Source organism: Natator depressus, chromosome 11 (genome assembly GCF_965152275.1).
Source record: "Natator depressus isolate rNatDep1 chromosome 11, rNatDep2.hap1, whole genome shotgun sequence".
Lineage (NCBI taxonomy): Eukaryota > Metazoa > Chordata > Testudines > Cheloniidae > Natator > Natator depressus.
Window position 1 is genome coordinate 32,698,555 of NC_134244.1, and position 19,482 is coordinate 32,718,036.

The 19,482-nt window shown below is 40.7% G+C and overlaps 1 protein-coding gene across 1 annotated transcript in view; it reads right to left on the reverse strand.

Annotated features, from left to right (window-relative positions):
- LY75 (lymphocyte antigen 75) overlaps positions 1–19,482 on the reverse strand; it is an 82,448-nt gene that overhangs the window by 61,032 nt on the left and 1,934 nt on the right. The window contains 8 exon segments of the mRNA XM_074967421.1: positions 804–911; positions 4,255–4,412; positions 5,177–5,365; positions 7,314–7,457; positions 11,077–11,187; positions 11,896–12,060; positions 12,361–12,534; positions 17,008–17,379. Coding sequence (XP_074823522.1) covers positions 804–911; positions 4,255–4,412; positions 5,177–5,365; positions 7,314–7,457; positions 11,077–11,187; positions 11,896–12,060; positions 12,361–12,534; positions 17,008–17,379 — 1,421 coding nt within the window.

Consider the following 19,482-nt stretch of genomic DNA (forward strand, 5'->3'; position numbering starts at 1 on the left):
AACAAGGCAAAAGAAAATATATCACTATGTGTGCAAAACTGTGCAGGAAAAGCACTGTGACTGTTGCTTGTTAAAAGTCGATACTAGAGTGAAATTCTGGCCCCACTGAAGTAAATGGGAGTTTTGCCACTGACTTTAATGAGCTCAGGATTTTAAAAATGTTTATTTTAAAGATGCAATTAATAATATCAATTTAGGAACATGACTGGAATAGTGATTTAGAGGGGAATAGCTTGTTCAGGAACGTAGGTAGGGAAAAAAGGGAGGAGGTGTTGCATTATGCATCAAGAATGTATTCACTTGTTCTGAGATCCAGAAGGAGCTCAGAGGCACACCATTTTAAAGTCTCGTGGTGAAAATGGTTTTAATTGAATTAAACAAACAAACAAACCCAAAGGGAATTAATGAAAACACATCTATTAAAATTAGGGTTTGTAAAATCTATTTTTTAAAATAAAGAAATATAATATTAAATCTTATATGTTGGGAATAATATTACATCTTATATGTTGGGAATAGCTCTGCCTGCCAGAATCCCAATATACTTCTCAGTAAACAGAGGGGTATGACATTTATAAGACAGTCCCTACCAAGTGAAGAGAATTTTAAATTAAGTCAACTTTTGGGCGTAAACCACTTGGACGTATCTTTATAAAACTAGGATAATCCAATGTTTGATAAATTCTTTTAAAATTAGAACTCCAAAAATAGAGTAAATAAAAGTAATTTATGTAGGCAGAATTTCACACTGAAGTAAGGTAAAAGAATCACAAATTTTTAAAATTGACATTATGAATGATTACCTCTTTCGGGAAACACTGTTTATCAGCTGTTTCATTCAAAACTTCTCCTTTTTTCATGCACACATATTTCAGTTTCTCTTCACAAGATTTGACTCTCCACCGACCCAACTATTACATAGGAAGAAAAAAAGGGGATTTAAAAACCCCTCAAAATTTTCAAATTTGAACTTATTTCCAGCTATACTTTAGTTTAAAATCATTGCTGTGATGTAGGCATAAGCCAATTTACGTTGTGGGGACTCCTCCAGGCTGAATCAGCCTTTCCTGGCTCTTGCTCTTTAAGGATTAACAATTCTCCTGGATACGGGCCCTATAAAAAGCCTGATTAATTATGCCTGCTTAAGGGACCTCTGTCTGCAGGGTGTCCTGCTATCTCCTGCCAGTGCTGTCTCTTGCTCTCCTCAGCTGTCGTTTACCAAAGCATTACATGGATACCTCATTTTCTTCTTAATTGACCAAGGCCTGCTATGACCCTCTTGAAGACAGCAACTCTGCTGGTCGCAGCAGTACTTAATAGCTCCCCCAGGTTCACCAGATTGTTCCCTCCAAATACAAACCCAAACTGCCCTAAATTGCACTTTCTACATGTACTGTGTTACATCAACAGACAATGATGTTTCATCATGATGCAATACTGCCCAAACATACAAGAGCAAGTAAAATCCCACTGTCATCATTTTAAAAGTACATATAAAAGCCTTGATGGAGAAACCCCGAAGTTCAGAGTTTGCTCAAACAACTGGTTCGGATATGTACGCAGAAGTCCGGATGCTATCAAAATCAATGACACCTCCAGCCAAGCCCTGAAGCCCTCCCCAATACTACCTCTCTCTCCCCAAAACATTCCATTGCTCCCCCTCATATGTCTGCTTGGGGAAGGCCTGCTACCCTCTTCTGAGTATTTGCGGAATAGCTAGTAAGTCTACTCCTGGGGAATGGCTATGGCCAGCTCCCCACTCTGGAATCTTTGTGGTGTTATCAAGATCTCTCTCCCCTCCACTCCCCTTTACTACCCTCTAAGAGCCATGGTCTCTCTCCTTCACTCCGCACTCTAGGTGTCTCATTACCCCTTCTCAGAAGGGAGGGCCTAAATTGCTCATAGTGCCTCAAGCCTCTGGGGTTTGATTCAGGCTGGCTCCTCACCTCTATAGCTCTGCCTGCCTGCTTGCATCCCTCTTGGCTCTCTGTCACCTAGACATAACAAGGAGCTGGTAAGTGGTAACTCAGAAGGCAGAGCAGGATTGGAAAGAACACCATGGAGCAGCAGGAGAAACAACTAGCTGCCCCTCAACAGCAGCCAAAGCAGCAGCTGCTAGTGGCAGAATTTGAGAACCGCAAACAATTTTTTTCATTCCCTTGAAGCTCATGACACACACAGGGAACTCAGGTTTCAGAGTAGCAGCCGTGTTAGTCTGTATCCGCAAAAAGAAAAGGAGTACTTGTGGCACTTTAGAGACTAACCAATTTATCTGAGCATAAGCTTTCGTGAGCTACAGCTCACTTCATCAGATGCATGCAGTGGAAAATACAGTGGGAGCTTTTATATACACAGAGAACATGAAACGATGGGTGTTACCATACACACTGTAACGAGAGTGATCAGGTAAGGTGAGCTATTACCAGCAGGAGAGCGGGAGCGGGAGGGAAATAACCTTTTGTAGTGATAATCAAGGTGGGCCATTTCCAGCAGTTGACAAGAATGTGTGAGGAACAGTTGGGGGGGGGGGGGGATAAACATGGGGAAATAGTTTTACTTTGTGTAATGACACATCCACTACCAGTCTTTATTCAAGCCTAAATTAATTGTGTCCAGTTTGCAAATTAATTCCAATTCAGCAGTCTCTCGTTGGAGTCTTTTTTTGAAGTTTTTTTGTTGAAGAATTGCCACTTTTAGGTCTGTAATCAAGTGACCAAAGAGACTGAAGTGTTCTCCAACTGATTTTTGAATGTTATACTTCTTGATGTCTGATTTGTGTCCATTTATTCTTTTATGTAGAGACTGTCCCGTTTGGCCAATGTACATGGCAGAGGGGCATTGCTGGCACATGATGGCATATATCACATTGGTAGATGTGCAGTGAACGAGTCTCTGATAGTGTGGCTGATGTGATTAGGCCCTGAATAGATATGTGGACACAGTCGGCAACGGGCTTTGTTGCAAGGATAGGTTCCTGAGTTAGTGGTTTTATTGTGTAGTTGCTGGTGAGCATTTGCTTCAGGTTTGGGGGCTGTCTGTAAGTGAGGACTGGCCTGTCCCCCAAGATCTGTGAGAGTGATGGATCATCCTTCAGGATAGGTTGTAGATCCCTGATGATGCATTGGAGAGGTTTTAGTTGGGGGCTAGTGGTGTTCTGTTATTTTCTTTGTTGGGCCTGTCCTGTCGTAGGTAACTTCTGGGTACTCTTCTGGCTCTGTCAATCTGTTTCTTCACTTCAGCAGGTGGGTATTGTAGTTATAAGAACGCTTGATAGAGATCTTGTAGGTGTTTGTCTCTGTCTGAGGGGTTGGAGCAAATGCGGTTGTATCGTAGAGCTTGGCTATAGACAATGGATCACGTGATATGGTCTGGATGAAAACTGGAGGCATGTAGGTAAGTATAGTTGTCAGTAGGTTTCCGGTATAGGGTGGTGTTTATGTGACCATCGCTTATTAGCACTGTAGTGTCCAGGAAGTGGATCTCTTGTGCGGACTGGTCCAGGCTGAGGTTGATGGTGGGATGGAAATTGTCGAAATCATGGTGGAATTCCTCAAGGGCTTCTTTTCCATGGGTCCAGATGATGAAGATGTCATCAATGTAGCACAAGTAGAGTAGGGGCGCTAGAGGACAAGACCTGAGGAAGCATTGTTCTAAGTCAGCCATAAAAATGTTGGCATACTGTGGGACCATGCGGGTACCCATAGCAGGGCTGCTGATTTGAAGGTATACATTATCCCCCAAATGTGAAATAGTTATGGGTGAGGACAAAGTCACAAAGTTCAGCCACCAGGTTTGCCGTGACATTATCAGGAATACTGTTTCTGACGGCTTGTAGTCCATCTTTGTGTGGAATGTTGGTGTAAAGGGCTTCTACATCCATAGTGGCCAGGATGGTGTTTTCAGGAAGATCACCGATGGATTGTAGTTTCCTCAGGAAGTCAGTGATGTCTCGAAGATAGCTGGGAGTGCTGGTAGCGTAGGGCCTGAGGAGGGAATCTACATAGCCAGACAATCCTGCTGTCAGGGTGCCAATGCCTGAGATGATGGGGCATCCAGGATTTCCAGGTTTATGGATCTTGGGTAGCAGACAGACTACCCCTGGTCGGGGTTCTGGGGGTGTGTCATTATTCCCAGATATATTTCTGTATCTATCAAAGATGATTCAGTTGTATTTGGGGGTTTTTGCTTTCAGCCTTCACACATACACCACATAACACTGCATCTACTATGACTGAAAGAGCATTGGGTTCTTACCTTTCCTGAATAGGACACACAGTTAGGAGTGCTGTTAAAAGGAATTGTTGGTTCATTCTGATTCCAGTAAGTGAAAACCACTTTGGACCCATCTGACCACTTAAACAAAGCTGGAGTATCCTCATTCATGAAACCCATCCATATTTCCTCTTTAGTTTCTAAAGTTAAAATGGGGATGAGAATATAACTTTAGTTTAGCAAGTAAGATAACTGCAAATGAAAATGAAACCAACAAATTTAAGATTTAACAGCATGCAAAATACTATAGGAGCCTCCCAAAACCTGCCATGTCTCAGAATACACTGCATTATTCTCAAATACCCATTCTCACAATGAGATCAGGGATCTGAGACTGGCACAAAGCACTTTTTACCATCCCGTTTTTTATTATTATGTATAAAATATACATAACTGCTTTTTTGGTGATGCTTACACATACAAGCAAAATTACCATTAATCCAAAAAAAGAAAGAATCCTCAGTTTTAGACAGCAGCAATGGAGAATACGCAGACAAGTTCAGTGACCAATAGTCAAGTAATAACTCAAAGAACTGTATATATTTGAATGAAGAATTATCACCATTCTGTTCAAAACATAATACAACAAAACACAAAAGTAAAATAAAAATAAACAGAACCCTACCAATATAAAACAGAGTAAACACCGCGAAAAAACTTTGGAGAAAAAAAATAGTTTCCTCAAGAGAGGTTGATCTTCTTGGATCAGTTCCTCAGCTAATGTGAATCAGTTTACTCCGCTGAAATCAATGTAATAACACTACTGAAGTCAATGGTGGTACACCGATGTAGACGTGCGGAGGATCTGGCCTTGTATCTCTCTATCTAAACTGCTGATTCATTAATTTCTGGCCTCATGGAGCTATTGTTTATTTTGTTAATATTGTTAACTATCCAAACTTACCATTATGAAGCTTTGTAACAACCAGCTCAACATCTGCTAAAGAATGTATGCTGATGAGGTCACTTTTGTTTTCTCTGCACGACTGACTTGCCATATTCCAGGAAGCTTGGTTATTCATCTGCATATAGCAAAAACCACTGTATGGAAGCCAGCCTGAATCACATTGAGTCTCCAAGTACCTCCAAACATCTGAGAATGAAGAGAATGTGGATTAGGTGCCATGTGAGTTACACAGATTATTGTATGAACTGAAAGTTTGTTAAATGTTTTCTTGCAGAATCTTGAAGCTTCCAAATCAGAGCTATTATAATGTGTTCACTCAGCAGGTAATTGTTAATATTTCCTCTTTCTCTAGCTCTGATCTCAATGTCCCAGATTGTACCCTCCAATTCACTGAGAAGAGGGGACCATTTTAAAGAGTAGCTACCCCAACTATGTCAAATGGAAGGAGAGTTCTACTTCTGTGATACTGTTCAAGTTCTCTTCCCAAAGTACAGAAATTGCTCTAACAGGAAGCACACAGAAGATGCTCCAGTCTCTACCAGCATTCCTGTATGTCACATACTTATTACAAATATCATTGACTTAAAGTAAAATGGAGAGAGGTAACGTTAATAAAAACAAGTAACATGGCTCTTACTACGTTGGAACCTAAGCCAAGGGTCAAAGAGAAACATGTGGGGCTTGCATCTATCCAGCTGGTTTAAGAGGGGAGAAACCATAACAGTCATTAGTAATATTTATGGGTGGTAGGGAAGGGGCAAAGAAAACGCAGCTAATTGCAGTGGAAAGTAAAAGTTATCCATTACCCTAAATGTGATGTAAGCGAAAGGTATGTGTCAGAAAAACAATGACGACTGCCACATCTTCCCTTGAAACTGCATTAGAACACACTGCCAAGCAGCTAAAAAACAAAGCTACTTCATTGTTAGTGACCAGTATATTACTCCCTCAGCTTCAGCAGCTTGATTTAGAAGGCATGCATGTCAAGTATATAATATTATTTAGATGTATTGTGGTATCACTGAATGGCCTCATTCAAGATTAATGCTGGGAAAACACAAAAATTCCCAATCTCAGCACTGAAGAACCTACTATCTTTTTCTCCCAAGTAGGTTTTCAGTAAATAGTCTCAACCTCCAATGAGGTTCAGCCTTACTGATTTAAAACACAGCACAAAACATAAATACATCTGAAGTAATTACAAGTTGTATGGTAGAATGTTACAGTAGGTAAACTTACTATTTCATACCGCCTGTCAGACCTTTCCTAGAAGCTTACTGAATGTTTACAGCACTTCACAAAGTACTTTATAAAACAGAAGAGAAGACACAGACCCTGCCTCAAAGACCTTACACACTAACTCAGACAAAACCAAACAAGGAGACACAGTTTAGGTATGGGAGGTGTGAGGACACCACTGGTAATGAGGTCAGTGTCATAACAACACTTAGCTTTTCTCTAGTTTACATCATCAAAGCACTGTACAAACATTAGCTACCTCTCAGCACACCCCTCTGCAGCAGGTATAAGAGAGGTAAAGATTATACAGTGGGTCAGACATCAACTCAGGAGTTCCTGGCTTCCAATTCTGGGCTTGATATAAAGCCAATGAAGTCAATGAAAAGACTCCCATTGAGTTGAATGGGCTTTGAATCAGGTTGCCTATGCTCAATCCAACTAAAACACATGCCTTGTCAATATAGGCAAGCTTTGTAAGGGAAATGGGTTTTCAGAAGAATTTGAATGAGCAAGGATACCTAGAGGATAGGAACTTCAAAACATTGGGTGAAGTATGAAAGAAGCCACAAGTTGATAATAGGAAAATATGATAAAGAAAGCAGTATGGAGGAGGCAACTGGGAAAAGCTCAGGGAATGTTTGAGAAAGTAGAAGGAAATGGGAGATCAGGGTGAGGGAAGATCCTGCACTGTCTTGAAACGAAAGGCAAAAAGTTTGAGTTTGATGTAGAAAAAGACAGGGACTCAGTGCAAAGGGATTTTGAGGAGGGAGGCTGATGTAGTCAGAGTGGGGAGAGGACCATTACTTTAACACTGGCAGGTGACTATAGCAGCAGTGGACATTACCCTCATTATCACTATATACTGACCAGAAACAGACGCACAGGGATGGATTACCTGGTAATTCTGATTTTGTATTGTTAAGTGGCTTCTTGCAGACATATGGAAGTGCAGTCCCACAGTGGTAACTTTGCCATTGACCTGAGGCAGCATTCATCGCCACACAGCTTGACCCATCCAAAGGCAACACATTTTGCATGTCTTTGGGAGAGAAAGAACTATATGTAAGAGTTCAGATTTATATAAAGTGAAGGTGATTATTGCTTCTTTTGTCTCACACTTTCTGATGCAATAATAATACTTTGTACTTCTGTAGTATCTTCCATCTGAGGATCATAATGCACTTTACAATCTTTGGCCTGAGGAACTTTTTTACAATAGGTCACATAGGAAGCCTTCTGAAAGAACCAGGAATAGACCCAAGGAATCCTCATTCCTAGTCCTGTACTTTAACCACAAGACCTAGCAGAATATTCTATCTAAACTACAATTAACACAAGGAAAATTTAAGCTATGACATAAACCAACAGATAAAAGGAAATGAATTAATGAAATAATTGTAAGTAAAAGTCAACTCTTAAATTTCCTTGTGTATATTTAGAGGTAGCTCAGTTACAAATACCTGCTCTTAAAATCATGGGAGTTTCAGTTGGAAACTACCAATATAATGTTTACCGAAACAGAAAGCCTGTATTAATACAGGAAGCACAGTAAAAGCAAAACGAAAGAATAGTGACTACATTTGCCACAGAAATCATTTGGTAATAGGCACTGCTTTATGTTTTATCATCAAGTTTTTCTGTCTTTATAATGAGTGAGACAACAAGTATTTCAATACATGGTCCCTCCTAGTCACTTCTCTCTGTTGTCTGGAAACTGGTGCCAAAAGAATAATTTGGTTTTTTGATTAAGGACACAATCCTGCACACTTGGAAATTATTGGGAGTTTTGCCATGGATTTCAACAGGAAGTGGATCAGGTTGTAATTTATTGGGCTTTCCCATCTACCACTTAGAAATTTTAATTTTTGAGCTACATGGTTTGGATTGTCAGACACCTGGGGGCAGATTCTGCCACCCTTACTTATGATTAGGGCTTTCAAGTGATTAAGAAAATTAATCGCGATTAATTGCACAATTAAAAAAATTAATCATGATTAATGGCGCTGGTAAACAATAGAACAGCATTTATTTTAAATATTTTTGGATGTTTACTACATTTTCAAATATATTAATTTCAATGACAAGACAGAATACAAAGTGTACAGTGCTCACTTTATATTTATTTTTTATTACAAATATTTGCACTGTAAAAAAACAAATTGTATTTTTCAATTCACCTCATACAAGTACTGTAGTGCAATCTCACGAAAGTTCAACTTACAAATGTAGAATTATGTACAAAAAAACCTGCATTCAAAAATAAAACAATGTAAAACTTTAGAGCCTACAAGTCCTACTTTTGGTCAGCCAATCACTCAGACAAACAAGGCTGGTTACAGTTTGCAGAAAATAATGCTACCTGCTTCTTGTTTACAATGTCACCTGAAAGTTAGAACAGGCGTTCACATGGCACTGTTTTAGCCAGCATTGCAAGATATTTACATGCCAAATGCGCTAAAGGTTCATATGTCCCTTCATGCTTCAACCACCATTCCAGAGGACATGCTTCCATGATGGTGATAGGTTCTGCTTGATAATAAGCCAAAGCAGTGCGGACTGATGCATGTTCATTTTCATCACCTGAGTCAGATGCCACAAGAAGAAGGTTGAGTTTCTTTTTTGGTGGTTTGGGTTCTGTAGTTTCTGCATCTGAGTGTTGCTCTTTTAAGACTTCTAAAAGCATACTCCACACCTCGTCCCTCTCAGATTTTGGACAGCACTTCAGATTCTTAAACCTTGGGTTGAGTGCTGTAGCTATTTTAGAAATCTCACATTGGTACCTTCTTTGCATTTTGTCAAGTCTACTGTGAAAGTGTTCTTAAAATGAACATGTGCTGGGTCATCATCTGAGACTGCTATAACATGAAATATATGCAGAATGTGGGTAATACAGAGCAGGAGACATACAATTCTCCCCCCAAGGAGTACAGTCACAAATTTAACTGACGCATTTTTTTTTTTAATGATCATCATCAGCATGGAAGCATGTCCCTGGAATGGTGGCCGAAGCATGAAGGGGCATATGAATGTTTAGCATATCTGGCATGTAAATACCTTGCAACGCTGGCTACAAAAAAGTGCCATGTGAACGCCTGTTCTCACTTTCAAGTGACGTTGTAAGTAAGAAGCAGGCAGCAGTATCGCCCGTCAATGTAAACAAACTTGTTTGTCTTAGCGATTGGCAGAATAAGAAGTAGGACTGAGTGGACTTGCAGGCTCTAAAGTTTTACAGTGTTTTGTTTTTGAGTGCAGTTATGTAACCAAAAAAAATCTCCATTTGTAAGTTACACTTTCACGATAAAGAGATTGCACTTCAATACTTGTATGAAGTGAATTGAAAAAACACTATTTCTTTTGTTTATCATTTTTACAGTGCATATATTTGTAATCAAAAATAATAATATAAAGTGAACACTGTGCACTTTGTATTCTGTGTTGTAACTGAAATCAATATTGAAAATGTAGAAAAACATCCAAAAATATTTAATAAATTTCAGTTGGTATTCTATTGTTGTAAGTGTGATTAATCGCGATTAATTTTTTTTATAGTGACTAATTTTTTTGAGTTAATCATGTGAGTTAACTGCAATTAATTGACAGCCTTACTTATGATGAATAGCACCCTGCTTTGCAAATCGTCCCATTGAAATCACACATAAGGTGTGACTCATGTAAAAGTGGCAAAGCTGGGTCCTTAGACTTTGAAGAGATGATAAAAGAAATGCTTTATGTGGCAAATCTTATAAAAAGCTCTACTTAGCAGACTTATCCAAAAATAATAAACTCTTACAAAAGCCACATCTTATCTCTCTACTCACTTGCTTCCTCAAATGGCTACCATTTGATGGAACAAGAGGCTATTCAATAAGCTGGAAAAAGAGAGAGTTCAGTTCCAAAAAGACTACACAGACTTACTTTGAGGAGGGGCAGGAACAAACATTAGCCTTAGTATTAATGTTCAGTTATACAACAAAGATTCTCATAAATTACCCACAACCAATGAAACCAGATTTCAAATGCAAGGCTTCAAATTCCAAGATACCTAATTGAGCAAAACTCTAACTGATTTCACTGGAACTCTGAGGAATTAAAATAAGTTTTCCAAAATTTGTCTTTCTACCTCACCTCCTAAAAAAACACAAGCTAATGTAACCTTAAAGTTAAAAGTTTAACTGCACAAGTCAGGCTTCTATAGCAATTTATCCCAGGTCCCCGGCATATATGTCTTAGTTTATATGCTGTTAAATGTATGCCTTCATATAGCACTATAATGTGGTGAATTACAGTGGTTATGATAATCATATCTTTGAATTCCACAATTTGTGCATAAAATCTCATCCATTCTGCCAGTGGGAAAAAGAAATCATCAAAGAACCCTGGAGCTGCACCGAATATGCAGACAGACAATCTCAAACTGAAGGTGTTTTTAAAAGCTGTCTTTTTTACTAGAGGTTTATTAACCCTAATCTTCCATAATTTAAAACTTGTGTAAATAGTAGGATTCACCTTTTAAGAAAAATGTTTAAAGGATGTTTTTCAACTTTTTACTGCAATGGAACAATAATGTTCTCTTTGGTAAAGTGCAATAAAAGAAGATGAAAAGTAAAGTTCCAGTGTGTATTATGAATATATGTTCATTCAATTGAAAAGATGGTTACCTGGATTCCAGTTAAGAAAGTTCAAGGGTGTGTGGTCTGACCACTGCCAGCCTCCAGAAATGTCCAGTTGGTTTAAGCCAATCCAAAACACCTCTGCAATGCCATCTTTAGCTGGAATTAATAATTAAAAATGGTTTAATTAAAACTATGTTCATCCATTAAACAGTTGTTTTTAAACTAAGGAGCTACCTGGAAATATGTCCAATAGAGAAATATTTTGCATTGAATATGGATGTGCAACTTCTATTGAAGTAAGACGAAGTTAAGGTCCCTGGGCAGAACTTGGCCCTTAATTTGTTACAGAATTCTGTTTTCTTCCTCCTGTTCCCTCCAGAAGCTGATTGTTTTATTCTTCCATACTCAAAGACACAGTGACACCTCCTCCAGTCCAAGCCTGAATAAAACCCTATATGGCTGCACAGGTGATTACATGACAATGACACAAGACACCCTCTTCCTCAAGGGATGAGTGCACTGCTAGAATGGATATAACTAATTTGATTTCCAGATCCAAGCAGATCCCATGCACTGCACTGACACTAAACTGTCAGGTTGACCCATTCTGCATTTTGTGTGTGGACACTGGCCGTTTACTTCTGTTTACATTCACAAACACTATAATACAATCAGATGAGCTATATGAGAAAATCTCAGGTTAGATTAGTAATTCATTCCTATTATACAAGTTACAGCACCAAGAGATCTTACATGCCAGAGAATTTTAATGCTACCTTGAAGTTATTCTACTTGTCAGGGTTTCCTGATATTCTGCTGCCAACATACTCGTCTCATCCATTTATTACAGATAGTTATACCTACCTTGTATATAACTTAATTCAGTTGTATTTGTGATGCTCAGTAAATCTCCCCCTTGTGTTTGACATGAAATATAGGCTTCTTTCCAAGAAAGAGGAGACTGTGTGTTTAACTGGTAGCAACTTTCAGATCCTGGATCGTGTTCCCAGGTATCACGACAACCATCCTCTGTATAATGCAAACACATGATACTGGTGACTATAGAAAAACAATAACTGCATTTGGGTTTTTTCAAACATTTTAGTGAACATTATTGTAATACAGAGGAAAATGCAAGGAAGTGTTTTAGTTGTATATTAAAATCACTCATATTACAGAGTATATTTGTGTTGATTGTTGTATCAATGTTCCAATATCAGTGACACCTAATTTTAAAAGAGCTTAGACTGCAGATATTATACCATAAAATGGAGCTGTACATGAAATTGCAGAACTCTGTTAGGACATCTATTTTGAAAACCTACGTGCCTGGTTTTAAGCAGATTCCCCATTTGGCATCCTGAATGTAATTGGAGGTTGTGGCACACCATTCACCATCTGTGTGTGTTCCATCCCGAATGCAGTCATGATACCACGTCTTATTAACTAGGAAGGGGAACTCACAGGGCCTTCCATAGGAGTTACCATCCCTCGTATAGATCTCTGTAAAAGCAACCAAACAGCAGATTTAGTATTTGAAAGAGAAATCTGAACACACCTGAAAGCATTATAATGAATGAATAATCTAAAACTCCCCTCTCACAAGTTTGTTAAGGAAGAAAAGAGTAGCAAATAAAAGCTACTACTTACATGGAGAACATTAACTTAAAAATTACCAAATCACAGTGCTATCTCGGAATATTGTACTCTTATTGTTACAAATAACACATAATAATACTATAACTAGAAGAGATTAAATAATTTTTTTTCTGTTCCTCTCCACCCCCCAGGCATTACTTTGTGTATTAGCCAGTTTCACTATACTTCCTGTATGGTCAATTAGACCCCAATCCTGTGAACACACTTGTGTTGAACTGCATGCATTTCAGTAATCCCATTGAGTTCAATAAGACTCTTTACACATGTAACATTAAGCATGCGTATAAGCATTTGAAGGATCATCACCTTAGTTAGTTTCCCCCTTTGTTCCTGTGAATCCTTCCCACAAGGAGTCGGGGCCAGCTAGCCACAAAGTACCACCAAGAGCTCTGAGGACACAAGTGAGCCACACCCTAGTATGGGACCCCTGGATTCGATTTCAAGTTGATGTTGTCCCTTTAAACAAACACGAAAATGCTGTATATTACTGTTAACTGCTATTACTTTCTGCCTAGCCTAATGCAAATTGTAAAATGTATAATATCACTCATAAAGGTCTCTTACAGAATACTTTACCTAGCTCAAACTTGACTCCATGCCTGCTGGACAACAGAGGCACTGCACAAACTACTCCCTTCTCAGAAGAAATAAATACAACACAGCTCTTAGGGTCAGAGACACAGAGTGCACCAAGTTTGACTGCCATGTCAATGTGGTAATCTGAGTCATCATGACTATAGCATTAGAGGGATACATTGAACACATTCAAAGCACCCCCTTCGCCTCATGCAGGGGCAGGTTATTCTCTGTATGACAGATTGTTAGTCAACTAGGGAAGAAATGCTAAAGGAACATTGTGGCCTGCAGCAACTTTTCCCCAAGGCTAGGTCTATACTAGGAGCAATTTGCTGCTATAGCTATTCTGGTATAATATACCAGCAAAGCTCTCCCAGCAAGGACACAGCAAAACTGTGCTTTTGCTAGTATAACTACATCTGCACTAGAGCTTTTTGCCAGCACAGCTATGTCAGTCAGGGATCACACCACATGACATGCCTGACCAATACAGCTATGCTAGCAAAAGTCTGAAATGTACACATGGCCTAAGTGACAGCTCCCTCTGTTAGAGGGCAACGAGTCATATGACCCTCAAGACTCCCCTGAGAGTCCTCTTAATCTAAACAAAAATCAAGGATCAGGGAGAGGAAGAAGGGATTCCCCCAGTAGATCTCTGATAGGGGAATCTCTTGGAGGGGAGGAAGAATGGTCTACTAGATAGAGCAGTGAACTGAGACTCCGGAGATCATTGTTCAGTTCCTGTGTGACCTTGGGTAAGTTACTTGGGGCCAAGTTTACATAAGTATTTTGATGTCTAAAGATGCAGACAGGTGCCCAGTTTCCTTCGGTATTTTTGTAAATCAGATCTTCAAAGGTATTTAAGGCACTTAAGTGAGTCACACACCTAAATATCTTTGAAAATCTGGGCCTCAGTGTTTATCTGCATCCTTAGGCACTTAAATATCTCTGTCTCTCAGTGCCTCATTCCCCATCTGTAAAATGGGGATAATACTACTTCCCTACCTAAGAGGGGTATTGTGAGGATAAAATCCATTGATGATTGTGAGGTGCTCAGATACTATGGTGACGATAGTTGTAAAAACAGTGCTGGGAGCTGTCGCTGTGGGCACAGGTTCCCTACAACTTCCAAATAAGTATAGGAAGCTGATCCTCTTCCTATTGTGGCAAACACAGGTGAGTTTCAGGGTAAGTACGCATGACTGGAACTCCCTGTAAAAAATCCATGAAGCTGACACATTGTCCTCCTTTAAACCCTTCCTAAAAATTCACTTCTGCCATGATTCCTACAGAACACTTGACAATAGAAAAGCAGCTGGTGTGCTTTAACCACTGCTTCTTATGCTAACCATAATAGTGTCATTGTTTCTGTGCACTCCTTCATGTGTCTGTTATATCCATCTGTTGTCTCTTGTCATATACAAAGCTTGTATAGGCTTTTGGGGGCAGTACCATCCCTTTCATCATATGTCTGTACAGCACCTTTCACAATGCAGTCCCAATCCTTGACTTGAGCCACTACTGCAATGCAAATAAATAAAATAAAATAATAATAAAGTAATAATAATACATAGGGTTTCTGTTTTTCAGCATATATTAATTTCATCTTGGGGGGGGTTATTTTTAGTAATTGTTGAGTTTGATGTAGATGGGATTTTCAGGGTTTTCTTTTTATATATGCTGTATGAATAATGTATATTATATACTGTAATGCAGAGGTGGGCAAACTACGGCCTGTGGGCCACATCCGGCCCACGGGACCGTCCTGCCCGGCCCCTGAGCTCCTGGCCCGGGAGGCTGTCCCCCCTCCCCCGCAGCCATGCCGTTGCGCAGCGCAATGCTCTGGGTGGCAGGGCTGCAGAGCCTGGCCTGACCCGGTGCTCTGTGCTGTGCGGCGTGGCTGCCTGTCCTGGTGCAGCCGCACCGCCAGCCACCGGAGCTCCAGGCAGCGCAGTAAGGGGGCAGGGAGCAGGGGGGAGGAGTTGGATAAAGGGCAGGGGAGTTCGGAGGGTGGTCAGGGGCATGGATAGGGGTCAGGGCAATTAGAGGGCAGGGAACAGGGGCAGGGGTCCCAGGGGGGCAGTCAGGAAGGGGGGGTCCAGGAGCAGGCAGGGGACCAAGAGCTAGGGGGATGGATGGGGCAGGGGTCCCCAGGGGGCTGTCAGGGGGCGAGAAGCAGGGGGGCGGGGGGGTTGGATAGGGGGCGGGGGCCGGGCCATGCTTGGCTGTTTGGGAAGGCACAGCCTCCCCTAACCGGCCCTCCATACAATTTCAGAAACCCGATGCGGCCCTCAGGCCAAAAACTTTACTCATTACAGCAGGGGCGGGCAATCTCTTTGTAATGTTCCGTGGTGCTATATAACATAGTACTGTTTCAAATAGCACTATGTTAAAGTGCACTAGGGAACCTTTAGTGTGCACCAGCAGGGTCAATATGCACTAATTAATGCACAACACAGTAGTGCGCTTTAGAAATCACACCCTCATAGTTCATCTTACTGCTCCATGTACACAAGCCCTTAGATACAAATAACAATTTCTGTGTTTTCTAGTCTTTATTGGATAAACACCAATTTATTTTTCAGGGATGTTTTACTGGTGTTTATTGGATAAAACTGAAAATCAGACGCCCTATAATAAGTTACTCTAGCTATGGCAGTAGCAGTAATTTTGGTAAGATGCATGGCACCAAGAGACAGAGAGAGTCTGAAGGAGGAGAGTAAAGATGATCCTGGAAAGAAAGGCAGAGGCTGTCTTTAATTTGTGTGTATCATCAAAGCAAAGCATTTTAATAATGAATAAAATAAATATAATAATAGTTAATAATAGAGAGTTTTGGAGCATGTTGCATGAGATCATCTTCCAATCAGCTCAGCAGCTGTCTGGTATTGAACTATTACTGGTTTTGGCTTTGCACAGTGTGCAGACTATTCCCCTTTACCTAGATAGCAGAGAATAAACTATTAAAGACAAAAACTGCCTCTCTGTTCCTTCTTTGCACTACCCCAGAGACAGCTATTTCCTGCCTTTTATACAGGGCTTGTGGCAAAGATACAATCCAGGCCTATTTTTTTCAAACTAAGCAGTTAGTGGTTTGTTATTAAGGATCTGACTTTTTTTTTAAAAAGTTAAAATAATGCTGTTACGGGGAAAAGTAGCTCAATCTACACTTTCTCCATGAGAAACTATTTACTTGTGAACTTTCACACAGTAGCCAGTGAACCACCAATCATCATGGTTAAAATATTGTTTATTTAAATGCAAAAATATTGCAGATAACCAGTTACACAGTTTTCAGATCACCACTCCTACTAATCAGTGTCAAGAACAGATTTAGGGTGGTAAGGAAAGAAAAAAACCTGAAATCCTGGTCTGAATGAAGTTAATGGCAAAACGTCCACTGACTTAAACAGGGACAGGAAAAGGCCTATAAACTACAGTCCTGCTAGAAGGTGGCTGGTGTTTCATATATGAAAGGGATGCTATCAAAAGAATGGTAGGTGTACATGTACAAAACTAGCCTTTTACTTAACACCACTTCTCTCTGATTAATCAATCAATCAATAATGCCACATTACAAATTTGCAATACCTGAACATCATTATCTCTCTGTGGCAAAAATTTCCTTCCTTTATCAGTCTTTCAAACGCTTAGAAGTTGGCATACTCCCACATATTGTTAGTGAAAATCATCACCATATCTCCTACTTCTTCCAGAACAAAATCAAAACCACAGACTTACCACGGTAAGGGTATTCACAAATATCATAGGAAGAGTTACTTCTTCTCCAGGTGTCTGACGAATTTATATTTGCAGTCACAACATTGTCTTTTAAAGTCAGCTTGTACTGGGATGCACCAAATATGGAAGCATCAACACATCGCCACCATAGCATGAGCTGTGAATCACAATTAACCATTTTCAAAGGAGATGCTGGTCTGGCTATATTTAATCCAAGGCACTGTTGGGATCCCAAGTGGAAAAGGCGATTCTGGGAGACCCATTTCCACAAAGTTTCATTTGTCTCCTTGCAGTCTGCTGCCAAAATCCATGAGTTTTTAACTTGTAGGCACTTGCTGGTTTTTTCATGGCGAATGGTAAATGCACCATTACCTGTATATAAATACACATATGTGTCATTTACATGGGAAATTTTGTTTTTAAAACTAAGACAAGTTCTGATATGCTCTACCAGAAAGAACTAGCAATTGCAGTACATATACGATTGCTTATCACTAAGGCTAAGATTTTGTCATGGATATTTTTAGTAAAAGTCAGGGACATGTCAAGGGCAATACAGAAAAATTCACGGAAACCCGTGACCTGTCCCTGACTTTTACTAAAAATATCCATGACAAAATGGGAAACCTCTGGGCAGCTGCAGGGCTGGATAGGAGCTCTGGGGCCCCAACCACTCATGGGGGCTTGGAGTTCCAGGGTCCCCCTCCACTCAGGCTGGGAGCTGCCGGGAGCCCCCCTGCCGCACCAGCGGTGGGAAGCTGCAGGGATAAGCTGCCACCCATGGCGGCCGGGTGCTGTGGGGATCCACCTGCCGCCTGTGACGGGGAGAGGCTGAGAGTGGCTGGGAGCTGCCAGATACCCCCGCCGTCTGCAGCGGCCAGGGGATTCGGGGATCCCCCTGCCACCTCCGACAGCGGATGGCTGTGGGGTCCCCCTGCCACTGTGGCATGGGGAGCTGTGGGTATCACTTGCTGCCCAGGGCATATGGGGGTTGCGGGGATCCCCCAGGGCAGCTGGAAGCTGCAGCAGTAGGGGTACCCAGCAGCTCCCAGCTGCTGTGGGCTGAAGTCACAGAGGTCTTTGGAAGTCACAGATTCTGTGACTACTGCAACCTCTATGACAAAATCGCAGTCTTACTTATCACTGGCACAACTTATATAAACCCTAGCGTTAGCAGCACATTCAATTTCATCTTCCTTAGTGAAACATTTCTGCTAATAAAAAAAAAAGATTCTTTCTAAATGTTCATAAAATGAGTTTACAATGTAAGGCCTGATCCTAAGCCCCGTGAGGTTAATGGGAGTCTTTCTATTGACTTCAGTGCACACTGGATCAGATGTTGGATTAATTTGCAAACTATCTGGGTCTGCGACTTTGTTTTCATGCCTGTGTGTAAATCAACTACCATGCTGTAGTTGATACTCAAGCAGTAATAAATAATCACCATCATCATCATCTCTATCTGCTAATCAGCAGGAACTATCTCTGAATGTGTGTTTGTATGGTGTCCAGCTCAATGGAACCCCCATCCAGACTGGGGTCCTTGGTTGCTACTGTTATATTAATTAATAATAACCATAATATAATAATGGACAATTATCCCATTTCAGAAATGTGCATACAACCATAAAACCATACAATTAACCAGGGCTTGAAATATTTACCCAACACTTACCAGTCGGAGGACTAAGGTAACATTTTCAGAAGCATTAGGGGCCTACGGACCTTCAAGAGTGACTTAGATTTTGCCTATATGGGAAAGTTTTTTCTGGTATAACCTAAGGTGTGGATTTAAAAGGATATAGTTACACCAGTATAACTTCTCATATGGATACTGACTGGCCTTTTTTCAATATATCTTACATCAGTTGGAAAGGATTTGAGGCTAAACTGGAAAAAAAAAATCTTACACCAGAATAAGAGTGTCCACAGGGTTATACCAGTTTAACTATATCAGTATTATGGTAAAACTGTCCCTGTAGGCAAAGCCTACACTATAAAGTAATATTCACATATGCTATGTCAACTAGGAGTGTGAAAAAAAATCACAGACCCCAGCTGATACAGCTCTGGCAGCAAAATCCCCAGTGTAGTCGCAACTATGCTGGCAGAGACCCATTTCCAGTGGTAAAGTGGGATGGGTCCTACTTCTGGGGGCGTGAGAGGCTCAGGGGAGGGGGGTTGCACAGCAAGTCTGCTCTCCACACACCCCACAGCATCAGCTCCTGTGGTTCCTGTTCCACAGGGCTGGGTGGGCTCGGTTTCCTACTCCAGACATTGTGACCTGGCCCCTTCTGTCACAGGTGCACTCAGGTTTGGCCCGGCCATATCTGCTTAGGGTCCTTTCCAGCCCTACATAGCTATGATTCTTAAAAGATAAGATTCAAGATTGTACTTCTACTGGAAGAACAGAGAAACACCAAGGATCATAGCTTAAGAATGCACTTGAGTTGTAATCCTTCTCTTCTCATGATC